General features: G+C 34.5%; 1 protein-coding gene across 5 annotated transcripts in view; it reads right to left on the bottom strand.

Annotated features, from left to right (window-relative positions):
* The window catches only part of BLTP1 (bridge-like lipid transfer protein family member 1), a 211,637-nt gene that overhangs the window by 150,003 nt on the left and 48,735 nt on the right, over positions 1 to 12,899 (bottom strand). For all 5 annotated transcript variants that reach the window (XM_047091912.1, XM_047091908.1, XM_047091911.1 and 2 more), the window contains exons 14-17: positions 11,015 to 11,106; positions 9,593 to 9,710; positions 1,942 to 2,097; positions 1,359 to 1,456 (exon numbers count right to left, since the gene is read on the bottom strand). In XM_047091912.1, the coding sequence (XP_046947868.1) occupies positions 1,359 to 1,456; positions 1,942 to 2,097; positions 9,593 to 9,710; positions 11,015 to 11,106 (464 nt within the window). The remainder of the gene's footprint in view (positions 1 to 1,358; positions 1,457 to 1,941; positions 2,098 to 9,592; positions 9,711 to 11,014; positions 11,107 to 12,899) is intronic.

The raw sequence follows: 12,899 nt of genomic DNA, 5'->3' as shown, positions 1-12,899 counted from the left end.
TGACTTCAGCTCAGGTCATGATCTTGTGGTCTGTAAGTTCAAGCCCTGGGTCGGGCTCTGTGCTGACAGCTCAGAGCCTGGAGCCTGTTTCAGATTCTGTGTCTCCCTCTCTCTCTGACCCTCCCCTGTCTGTCTGTCTCTCTGTCTCTCTGTCTCCCCAGGCTCTGTCTCTGTCTCAAAAATAAATAAACATTAAAAAAAAAAATTTAACTCCAGTTAGTTAACATATAGTGTAATATTAGTTTCAGGAGTATAATTTAGTGATTCATCACTTACAGGTAATAATACCTAGTGCTCATCAGAAGTACCATCCTTAATTCCCATCACTAATTTGGCCCATTCTCCTGCCCACCTCCCCTCCAGCAACCCTCCCTTCTTTATTGTTAAGAGTCTGTTTTATGGTTTGCCTCTCCTTTTTTCCCCCTCTGTTCATATGTTTTGTTTCTTACATTCTACATGAGTGAAATCATATGGTATTTGTCTTCCTCTGACTTACTTTGCTTAGCATTAATACACTCTAGCTCCATCCATGTCATTGCAAATGGCAAGATTTCACTCATTTTTATAGTTGAGTAATATTCCACTGTACATATATACCACAACTTCTTTATCCATTAATCAATGGACATGTAGGCTCTTTCCATAATTTGGTTATTGTAATAATGTTGCAATAAACATCAGGGTGCCATGATGCCTGATTTCCTTTTTTGTTTTTAATTTTTTTAAAATATTTATTTAGTTTAATTTAGAGAGAGACAGAGTATGAGTGGGGGAGGGACAAAGAGAGAGAGGGAGACACAGAATTTGAAGCAGGTTATTATTGTTGCTATTTTTTTTACCACCACACCTCCATCAATACAACAACAACTTCTGATTGCCCATATGCTAAAATTAGGTGTTCCACAGAATTTTTAACATTAGAGCTGCCTTTCATATAAAAGGAAAAAAGGTATTTGTGGCTATTCCCTGAATTCATGTTTACAATTAGTAACGGAATACAGGGAAGTGTAAAATCTAGTTCATACACTGTAAACATTAGAGGGGGTTTTCAAAAGAACATGTAGGTTAGCCACAAGGGTTAGAAATGAACTGTAAGAAAATAATCAACTTGGAATTTTCTTTTTATTGCCCAACTCCTCAGGGGAAGTTGGGAAACTTAAGAGAATGACAGAACATCACAGTTGACTGCAAAAATGAAACAGCAGCATTTCTGTGACAATGAAGCTCATAAACAATGGTGGAAAGCTAAAATACTAGAGGATGGCAACGGGATAGGCAGGGAAAAGTAAAGGTAAGCTTTGGGAAATCAAACTTACTAATAAACCTGTGGAATAAGGAATGTATGCAATTATACGTACTCTTAAAGAGAACTTGGTGTTACACGTAGCTGGAACAAAGTCCGTAAAAGGCAAAGAGAAATCAATGTTTAATGTTTCCCCACAGGCTGCCAGATACACTAACAAAAAGAGAAAAAAAAATTAACTTCAATAAAACTTGAAATCAAAATTGCCTTAAATACATACCTAAAAAAATTAAAGACAATATGCTCAGTCTAATACAAACTCTGAAATAGTTCCCTGAAAGTATTATAAGACAATGGAAAAAAGATCAATTCTAGTTTCCATTAAAACTATAAATTCAAGGGGCGCCTGGGTGGCGCAGTCGGTTAAGCGTCCGACTTCAGCCAGGTCACGATCTCGCGGTCCGTGAGTTCGAGCCCCGCGTCGGGCTCTGGGCTGATGGCTCGGAGCCTGGAGCCTGTTTCTGGTTCTGTGTCTCCCTCTCTCTCTGCCCCTCCCCCGTTCATGCTCTGTCTCTCTCTGTCCCAAAAATAAATAAACGTTGAAAAAAAAAAAAAAAAACTATAAATTCAACATCAATTTCCTTTTTTGGCATTTGTCTTAATGAACAGAATACTTAACTTAATTTTCATGTTCTTACCATTTTCTTGTTGTTTAGTGGAACAATCAATCCAATTGTGTTGATTAGCAGCCCAAATCATTTCAAATTGATGAAACATGATTTTAAAATTCCATGTATATGGCACAAATGAAAAAATGTCTGGAGCACTATCACTAGACCAGTCTTGAATTAAATCTAAAATTATGGGAGTGGGAGACAGAAAGCAAAATTAATTGAAATCCAGACAACAAAATATAAATATTCTAACACCAGACAAAAATAATTTTTTTCTTTTGTAAGAAGAAGTTTTATGCTGAAATATTAAAAGATGATTAAGATACAGCTAAATGATTAACAGTAAACCAATGTTTACCTACCAATTACAGTTCCAAATAAGAGAAATTTTATGCATTTCATATACCTATTATTTTTTAAAGAAACTTTAGAAGACAAAAGAAAAAAGAATCACCTGGTAATCCACACCCAAATATCCATCATTGTGCATATGTTTCCTTCTAGTTCTTTTCTATGTACATTTTTATACTATCTTAGATGTCCATATTTTATATATTGCTTTTTCTCACTGAACTCAAAATTTTTCCATGTTATTTCATACACATTAACAAAATCTTTTTTATAATATAATGTCAATATATTTGTAATAGAATCCAAGTCAGTGACTCTTTGCTTATAACATTATAAAATATAATACATTTCTCAGAGAATGTCACAATTTGTGTATGTAGCTAAAACACACCAGAAACAGCATTTTGAAAATACCAATGACAACATTGTTAAACCACTCTGAGATTATGCTTTTTATATTCTCTATTAGAGCCTCTCAGCTCCCATAATTTCCCCCAAATAGCATTACAAAGTCATGTAAGGGTAGTCAGACAGAAACAAAATTATTGAAAATATCCTCCAAAAAAATGAAAAGATGCCAACAATCACACAAGGAGTTAATAACCATAGTATTTACAATGGAAAATAATGCTTCTGCCAGAAACAGTACTCTGCTTTTATTAGCCAGGCATTTTTTTCATGTTTAATTTTATATACAGGCTGTTTGTGTGTGTGTGTGTGTGTGTGTGTGTGTGTGTGTGTGTGTTTAGTATAATATTGTCAAATTGGCTAATATACAGTGTGTAAAGCGTGCTCTTGGTTTTTGGGGTAGATTCCCATGGTTCATCACTTACATACAAAACCCAGTGTTCATCCCAACAAATGCCCTCCTCAATGCCCATCACCCATTTTCCCATCTTCCCGACCTCCCCAGCATCAACCCTCAGTTCGTTCTCTGTATTTAAGATCTCTTGTAGTTTTCCTCCCTCTCTCTCTGTTTGTAACTATTTTTACAGCCTTCCCTTCCCCCATGGTCGTCTGTTAAGTTTCTCATGATCCACATATAAGTGAAAACATGATATCTGTCTTTCTCTGACTGACTTATTTCACTCAGCATAATACCTTCCAGTTCCATCCACATTAACAAAAATTTTAATGAGAGTTCATTAAAGAGATTTACTAGGATTTACTCAACCATTTAATAATCTTGAATATTTAGATCCTTTCCAAATTTTTGTGTTTTATATAATTTTATTTCTATTCTCATGCAAGATATTTTACATATTCAGGATTACTTTGTTAGTATAGATTCCAGAAATAGAATGACTAGGTCAAAAGTTTATAAGTTTTTTTTAAAGTTCTTACAAATGCCAATGATTTAAATTAATAATATGCAGTTTTATTATATCATCAATAAAAGGCATATGGCAATTAATCTGTTCTATGAATAAAGGAAGATTCCACTTGACACTTTTACTTTAAATATATTTTTACTTCACTTAACAAGCAATCACAGTGGTTCATCATACTGCATTATCTATGCTTACTTCTAAACTTTTACTGCCATATGCCACCCTACCTAACATGACTCCATCCCAATTTTCTTACTTTATTCTTCAGCACAATGGTTAGCAATTGAGAGATACCCAAAAGTCATCAATGGAATTGACTCTACAATATAAACTTAGCATTCATCAAGCTTATTTTCTCACTTTTCTTCTTCATAAATATTTTTAGTTCTGAACTTTTACTCAAGTTCATCGTATTCACCCTATCTAAAATAAGTATACTCTTTGGTATCCTCTCTGCTGAAAGAAAACTCTAGCCATCTTTAACAAGAGCATAATAATTGAGACCTTATCAAAATAAAAACCTTCTGCACAGTGGAGGAAACAATAAGCAAAACTAAAAGGCAACTGATGGAATGGTAGAAGGTTATTTGCCAATGACATATCAGATAAAGGGCTAGTATCCAAAATCTATAAAGAACTTATAAAACTTAACACCCAAAAAAAACAAATAATCCAATAAAGAAATGTGCAAAAGACATGAATAGATACTTCTCTAAAGAAGACATCGAAATGGCTAACAGACACATGAAAACATGGTCAACATCACTCATCATCAGGGAAATACAAATCAAAACCACAATGAGATACCACCTCACACCTGTCAGAATGGTTAACATTAACAACTCAGCCAACAACAGATGTTGGCGAGGATGCGGACAAAGAGGATCTCTTTTGCATTGTTGGTGGGAATGCAAGCTGGTGCAGCCACTCTGGAAAACTGTATGGAGGTTCCTCAAAAAACTAAAAATACAACTACCCTACAACCCAGCAATTGCACTACTAGGGATTTATCCAAGGGATACAGGTATGCTGCTTCGAAGGGACACATGCACCCCCAGTGTTTATAGCAGCGCTATCAACAATAGCCAAAGTATGCAAAGAACCCAAATGTCCATTGATGGATGAATGGATAAAGAAAATGTGGTAAATATATACAATGGAATATCACTCAGCAATCAAAAGGAATGAAATATTGCCATTTGCAACTACGTGGATGGAAGAACAGGGTGTTATGCTAAGCAAAATTAGAGAAAGACAAATATATAACATCACTCATATGAGGACTTTAAGATACAAAACAGATGAACATAAGGGAAGCGAAGCAAAATAATACAAAAACAGGGAGGGGGACAAAACATAAGAGACTCTTAAATATGGAGAACAAACAGAGGGTTACTGGAGGGGTTGTGGGGGGGGGATGGGCTAAATGGGTAAGGGGCATTAAGGAATCTACTCCTGAAATCAAGTTGCACTAGATGCTAACCTGGATGTAAATTTAAAAATAAATTAAATTTTAAGGGGCGCCTGGGTGGCGCAGTCGGTTAAGCGTCCGACTTCAGCCAGGTCACGATCTCGCGGTCCGTGAGTTCGAGCCCTGCGTCAGGCTCTGGGCTGATGGCTCGGAGCCTGGAGCCTGCTTCCGATTCTGTGTCTCCCTCTCTCTCTGCCCCTCCCCCATTCATGCTGTGTCTCTCTCTGTCCCCAAAATAAATAAACATTAAAAAAAAAAAAATTTTTAAATAAAAAAAAAAAAAGAATGAGATATACTGATAGTCCAACAAACATAAACTCAGATAATCCAATAATCACCTCAGGAAACCAATGTAGTTTTATATAAAGTTATTAGCCAGTTTCTATCTTATCAAGTGTTATTAGTTTTTTCTTCAATATTTTATTTGAAATTTCAAGGTTTTCTTCAATATGGTTACCTTACCACCATATAAATACCTTTACTCATAAATATTAAGAACTATGGTAATAAAATATTTCTACTAGGAGCCTCTACTGCTATTTCTAATATGTATTTCTCTCTCTTTTTTTTTAAGTAGGCTTCACCCCAGCACAGAGCCCAGTGCAGGGCTTGAACTCAGGATACTGAAATCAAGAGCTGAACTGAGATCAAGAGTTGGAGGCTTAACCACCTGAGCCACCCAGATGCCCCTATATATTTCTCTTTAAACCAAAAGCTGCTCTCATTAGCAGATGGATCTTATGAAATAATTTAATTTAAAAAAGGCAGAGGGGTGCCTGGGTGGCTCAGTTAAGCATCATACTTTGGCTCAGGTCATGATCTCATGGTTTGTGAGTTTGAGCCCCATGTCAGGCTCTGTGCTGACAGCTCAGAGCCTGGAGCCTGCTTCAGATTCTGTGTCTCCCTCTCCCTCTGCCCCTCCCCCACTCACGTTCTATCTCTGTCTTAAAAATAAACATTAAAAAAAAAATTAAAATAAAAAAGGAAGCACTTCCATGAGGACTGCTTTACTTATTTAGACACCACATTTTTATAAGTTATTAAGTTTGTAATGAGCACCAGGTATTGTATGAAAGTGCTGAATCTCTATATTGTACACTTGAAACTAATATTACTCTGTATATTAACTGGAATTTAAATAAAAATTTAAAAAAATAAGTTATTAAGTTGGTAATCTAAATGTTCATGTGGAAAAACTCACTTTATAATTAGGTTGTTAGACAAACACCCTATGAAATATCAGTCAATTGTATTGCAGCTTTGCAATAATTGTTAATATTGTTTTCTTCTCCCCCTTATCAGAGTAAATCTAAATCACTTTTGATGTTACCAGAAGAGAATTCACTTGTGCCTTTGTTTTATATCTTTTATTCCTGAGACTCTTTATTATACTTATCATGAAGCTATCTTTGTCCCATGCTGAAATCTCTTAAGAACAACTATGTCTCACTAATAATTGGCCTAAGAATGGTTATTGAGGAATATCAGGCATTCCCTCATTCCAAATTAGATAAGGTACTTTCTACAGAATTCTGTCAATAGGGAAATATAAAACTGAGTGAAGAGAAAAGCAATTCAAACACTATGACTAAGTATGTTCACTCCCAGGCTAAACCTATACTACTCTACAATAGTCATCCTTATTAAAGAATAAATTAGTTTTTAAAGGATTCTAGAAAGCAATAGAAGAAATATGACTAAATGTTAGAGCTATAAACTCTGCGATATGAGAACTTACGTTTTGTACCTTTCTGTTTTCTTTAAATTTCTCCAAATAAATTGTAGAAAAAAAAAATGAATTGCAATAGGTATAAACTTAAAGATTAGAGATAAAGAAAATAATTTAGGGAAAAGATGATTGTAATTTGTGAAATGTGTACTTGGCTGTTTAAAAGTGACTAATACAATGCTCAGTCTAAACGAAAGTGTTACTCCAAAATTAAAAATTTTGTATCTTGAGGAATAATCTAATCAAACTATTTTTAGTACTGCTAATGTCTAAGAATGTGAAATGTGAAGGATTAAATGCTTGAAAATAGGAATCTATTTTAAAAGGTTAACAAAGTGGCATGCCTGGGTGGCTCAGTCGGTTAAGCATCTGACTCTTGATTTCAACTCAAGGCATAATATCGCTATTCATGGAATGGAGCCCCACATTGGGCTATGTACTGACAACATGGAGCCTGTGCAGGGTTCTCTCTCTCCATCTCTCTCTGCCCTTTCTCTTTTCTCTCTCTCTCTCTCAAAGTAAATAAACTTTATTTTTTTTTAAATAAAAGCTTAGCAAAGTTAAAAAATACAAAATCTTAAGTGAAAGGGAAATGGCTACAGCCGAAGAAGCTATATATATAACATATTCTTGAGCCAGACTACCTGGGTTGAAATACTAGCTTGACAGACTTACTAGTTGTATGACCCTGAACAAACTGTTTGACCACACTGTAACTTACTTTCCTCATCTGTAAAACAAGGATAACAATAACATCGATCTCAGGAATTATTATAAGGATTCAACAATATGCAAATTTCTTAGAACAGAGATATATAAGATGCACTATTAAGTTTTAACTATTTTTTTTTCATAAATCTGAATTGAGGAGTACTTATAGTCAACGTTCAACTTCACTGACAAAAGTTTAACTTGCCAGGGATTTTGTTATAATTTCTACTATTGGCACTCTGACTTAAGCCTTGAAGAATTCTATAACTCCAGGAATGCAGAAGCATTCCATCAAGTCCTCATAATAAAGTTCCCAGTCAAACTAGAAAACGAATATAAAAGACTTATGATTGAACAAATTGTAATAATGGCATTATAAAATTTCCAAACTCTAGCAATAGCAAAATTAGGGTAGAAATTATTATCTCTACTTCACAGATAAGGAAACAGAAGGTTAAATAATTAGATAATTTGGCCAACGTTATATTGCTAGTAAATAAAGTCAGGGCCAGACTATCTATGAATACCTTAATACTAAATCCCTAATTATCTAGTAGTACACAGAACAGATCAGATGCTTGTAATATAGATATTTAATCAGATGACTGAGAGGGAGTGATGGATGGATCGATAAATGCAGCAGTCAGTAAAGCAAATATTAGATGCTCTGGGGTAGCCACTGACCCTGGCAAATCACACCAATTTTGTTTAAACTTTTTATGGGAAGGTTCTATAAATATAACTTATTTTTATGTAGTTATATTTCTGTTAGAGACCAAGACAACATGTTCCTAAACCCATACCCATATAGGTATGTTCCCTACCCATATAATATGAGTAGCTATTATAATATGCTTCAAGAAATAAAGGAATTTTTTCCAACTAACGATAACATTAACTCAATATCCATGCCAACAGAAAGGAGTAAGTAGCGGCTCCAGATACAAAATAACATATCCTTGGTGGTATGGGAATGTAAATTGGTACAGCCACTGTGGAAAACAGTATGGAGGTTCCTCAAAAACGTAAAAATAGAAATATCATATGATCCAGTAATTCCACTACTGGGTATTTACTCAAAGAAAATGAAAACATAACTCATAGCACCCCTATGTTTATTGCAGCTTTATTTCCAATATCCAAGAAATCAAAGCAAACTAAGTGCCCACAATAGATGAATAAAGATCTGGGGTGTACACACACACACACACACACACACACACACACACACACACAGAGGAATATTACACAGCCATAAAAAAGAATTAAATTTTGTCATTTGTAGCAACATAGGCAGACTTAGAGGGTATACACTAAGTGATATAAATCAGACAAAGAAAGACAAATACCATATGCATGTGGAATCTAACAAACAAACACAAAGAGCGGAGACAGATCCATAACTACAGAAAACAAATTGATGGCTGCCAGAGGGGAAGGGGGTAAAGAGATGAGGATAATAGTTGAAGGGGAGTGAGAGTTACAGGCTTTTAGTAATGGAATGAGCAAGTCATGAGAATGAAAGGCACAGCAAAGGTAATACAGTCAACGGCATTCTAATATCATTGGTGACAAAGTGTAGCTACACTTGCGGTGAGCACAGCATAATATATGGAGTTGTTGAATCACCATGTTGTATACCAAAACAAATGTAACGTGTCAACCATACTTAAAGAAAAATTAAAAAACAACATACTTGACTATTTGAATACACCTTTTGTAGATTACAATAATTGAAACAAAATAATGAAACCATGCTGATGCCTAACTCAGGTAAAGAAAGAAATTAATTCATCCTCCCCAAATTATTCCCCACTAGACTGACACAAAGTACCTAAGATGAGTTCTTTCATTTTTTTTCCTAAGCCCAATTTTGGGTTCATCTTTTCCTTGTTTGAGGTAAAAGAAAAAACAAAATATATTTAAATTTTCCCTTTTATATGCTTAGCTCAAAAAGAAGTGTAAAATAAACTATGAACTCTATCATCAAATCCCCAGGTTGAATCTAAAAGCAAAACTTACTGAATATAAAAAAGTTCACTGTAATAAATTTCACTGTATTTACATTTATTAGAAAGTTACCAGTAAAGAAGTTCTTCTGTGCAAAGATGAAGTGGTAGGTGGCTTTATAAACTTCTAATTCACACTGCCATGTCTGTGGCATGTTCCATATTCGGGGGTAACTGGCATTGATGTGGAACTGCAAACAAAACGTTAAGTAAAAATGTTAGAGCTTACAATGTGATATTGTGTGAACAGCACTAGAAATAAACTCACACACACACTAGTGAGTAATTAAAACTTATTTTCCTGCTGAGATGAACAGAAGATCCCTCAAAGATTTTAATATTAATGTGACTAAACATCAGTATCCATGGTTACATCTAGCTCCTTGAAATACTAAGCCATGATGTGGCCAGAAAACTTTAAGAACAACAAATCAGGCTACAGTTTTGATACTGTACTCTAGCTAAACTAACAGAGTAATAGCCAATATTCTTCATTCCTCCTTAAATCTAATCGGTTATGTGAGTCTCAGGGTTGGGGATGTGGAGCACAATGCATATACTATCACACAGATGTGTGGTCACCAGTGCCTCCCAGGTTCCCATTTGGAAGTTTGGTAATTATTGATCTGACATGGTGCTTTGTTATGTATTACACCTATCAAAGTTGGGCAAGAGCTGCCTGACCAGGAAAAGCATTATTGCAGCACTATTTACCAGCAAGAGCTCAGGAATTCATTAAAATGCTGAATATGCCAGTTTAATATACATTTATGATATTCAATATATTCTTGGTAATTGTAAAATTTTCCTCTTACTTTACATATATATCATCTATAAATATAGATGCTTTTTTTTTTAAACAATTAAGGACCCAATGATACCATCTTATAAAAGAATCCTCTCTTAATATCAGCCATTCTAGATAGTGGCTTTTGATATTATTTTTAGTGTCCCTGATAAAGAATCTGACTGATTAATGAAACAAGTCTCCAATCTGTGATTTTAATCATAAACATTCATATATTCTTTATAATATGGAGCACTCTAAGGTATCAATAAAATTTTCTTCTTTTTACCTCATTCACCAAGTAAAAAGCAAAATGACATATTAAGCCATAAGAAAGAATCCAATGGGGCCAGAAACATAGTGAAAGATTATCTTATTTACAACATAGGAATTAGTCTAGTCATAAAATGAAGTTTAAAAATAATATTGTAACAACTTTTCATATTTCTAAAGACCAAAACCATGTTAGCACTGCGCCTTATATTCACTTAGCCCAAAAGCAGAAGCAGAGCAAAAGAGAGATGTCAAACACAGTCCACAGCACTGGAAATCTACTCCGCTTCACAAAATAGGGCCAAGAGCACTTGGTGGTTCTTGAATGAGGTGAACCATTTAATGACTTCCTGGTCATTAAAATTTTGTATTAAAAATTAAAATCAAATTCATATTTTATATATGTATACATATCAACGTATACTCTAGACTTACTGCTAACATTTCTGCTTCTAAGAGGGTGCGGTATTGCATGCTGGTGGTGGCATCAACATGTAAGAGCTGTCCTTTAATGGCAGGAGTGTAACCTAGTTAGTGAAAACATAAAAATTAAGAACCTAAAAAAATATATATATCATTAAAAATTTGTACTGTAAACAACCCCCATCACCACCCAAAGAAGGAATCCCTAAAAAATGGTGACCAGACACTATATAAATACACCCCAATGAGGGGAGCTTGCTACCTAATAGGTGACCTTTCTCATTTTGGACAGCTCTAAAGGAGGCAAGTTCCATCTTCATAGAGTATCCATCCTGATTTTGCTTTCCAGTGCAAAACTGTAAGTCTACTCTCTAAATGACAGTTTTTAAATATTAAAGATGATTCCCATGTCTTTTCTTCCCCCCCGGACTCAACGGTATCTATTTTCATCATTTTCAACTGTAACTTATATATGTGATGATAGTTTCTAAACAGATATTCCTTATGTAATGACAGTTAGCAAACAACATAGCCCCATTCTAAACAAAAACAGAAAAGCATAGATTATTTCACTTCTTTTCTTGAAGGGCTGCCCTTCTAAGCACACTAACACAATGGTCATTATTATATGGCTAGTTCAAAATTCATCCTGCTCTGGGCATGTCTTTTCAAACGCTTGAATCTCTGAAAAAAAATTTAAATATATTTGAATTATATTTTGCTAATGTCTAAGACTTAAGTCTATTTTTCCTCTCAGTCATCTTAAAAGAATTCACAGTAAGTATGCTTGAAATACTGACCCCCTCAGCCCTCAGAGGCTCCCTTACCCCTGTGCACACATAATTGTACAAAAAAATTGGCACAAATATTTCCTATGTGCAATATCAGTTTACAAGTTGTAGAAACACTCCCTTAAGAGAACCATTCTCAACTTTGTGCAAATGCCAACTGTCTTTTTCCTCCTAATATGTATCTGTAATTAAGACTAGCCTAAAGATTTTTTTTCCAATGCACTACTCTCAATCAACCAGTCCTAGAGAATCTCAAGCATCTGACAAGAATCTCAAGACTCAGTATGATTACTCTTTTAAAAACTAGCAAATGTAAGGTTTAACTCTTCATTTAAATAGCCTCAAAGTTACAGGGAAAAGATACACTATGCCATTCTCAGTCACCGTTTCACAACTGATTATCTAAGCAGGCAGACGCAATTACTACCTGTATACGAAAGCTAATAAATGTAGTTAACTTCTACCAGCCTTTTTCTTACACCAGCGACAAAAAAAAGTTGACAGAAACAAGTAAAGAGAGCCAGGAATGATACAAAAATTACTCTAATTATACTTAGCCATAGTAACATTGTTGATTAGTGACTTCAAAATATGGGTAAGCTGCTATTCTCTATACTCTGAAGGAAGTGAATAAATAAAGCATAATTTCATTTTAATTACTCTCAACTACAAATACAACAAAAGGATAGGAAGAGGAAGAAAAAATGAAGAAGCCTTTATAATATTTTGATAAATTTAACAAAATGTATCTAATCACATTATTAACTTGTATCAGAGTCCAAATTTCAAATGCATAATGAATTTAGATTAGGTCCAGAGTATTATTTAGTGTTTTAAATATGAAATGTTCTGCTTTTTAAAGCTATATTGTTCAAAGTACCAGGTTTACTCTCTGACAAAATCTATGAACAGTGTAACCTAAAACAAAACCTATCAGTCATTCAATCAAGTACTGCCCACATACCATGTGTCAGGTACTGGGTTCAGCACCCAATTTGCATCAGTTTAAAAAAAAGACACAGCACTTGCTCTCACAGAGCAACAGACTAATAGGGAAAACATATGTTAAACAAATTATGCCAAGTCTTACAAAATAGAAGTATAGG

This window comes from Lynx rufus, unplaced genomic scaffold (genome assembly GCF_022079265.1).
Source record: "Lynx rufus isolate CCGP_SWC_20201006 ecotype Redwood Valley unplaced genomic scaffold, mLynRuf1.p SCAF_3, whole genome shotgun sequence".
Taxonomy (NCBI): Eukaryota; Metazoa; Chordata; class Mammalia; order Carnivora; family Felidae; genus Lynx; species Lynx rufus.
Note: the sequence above shows the minus strand (reverse complement) of the source record. Positions and strands in the feature narration are given on the sequence as shown.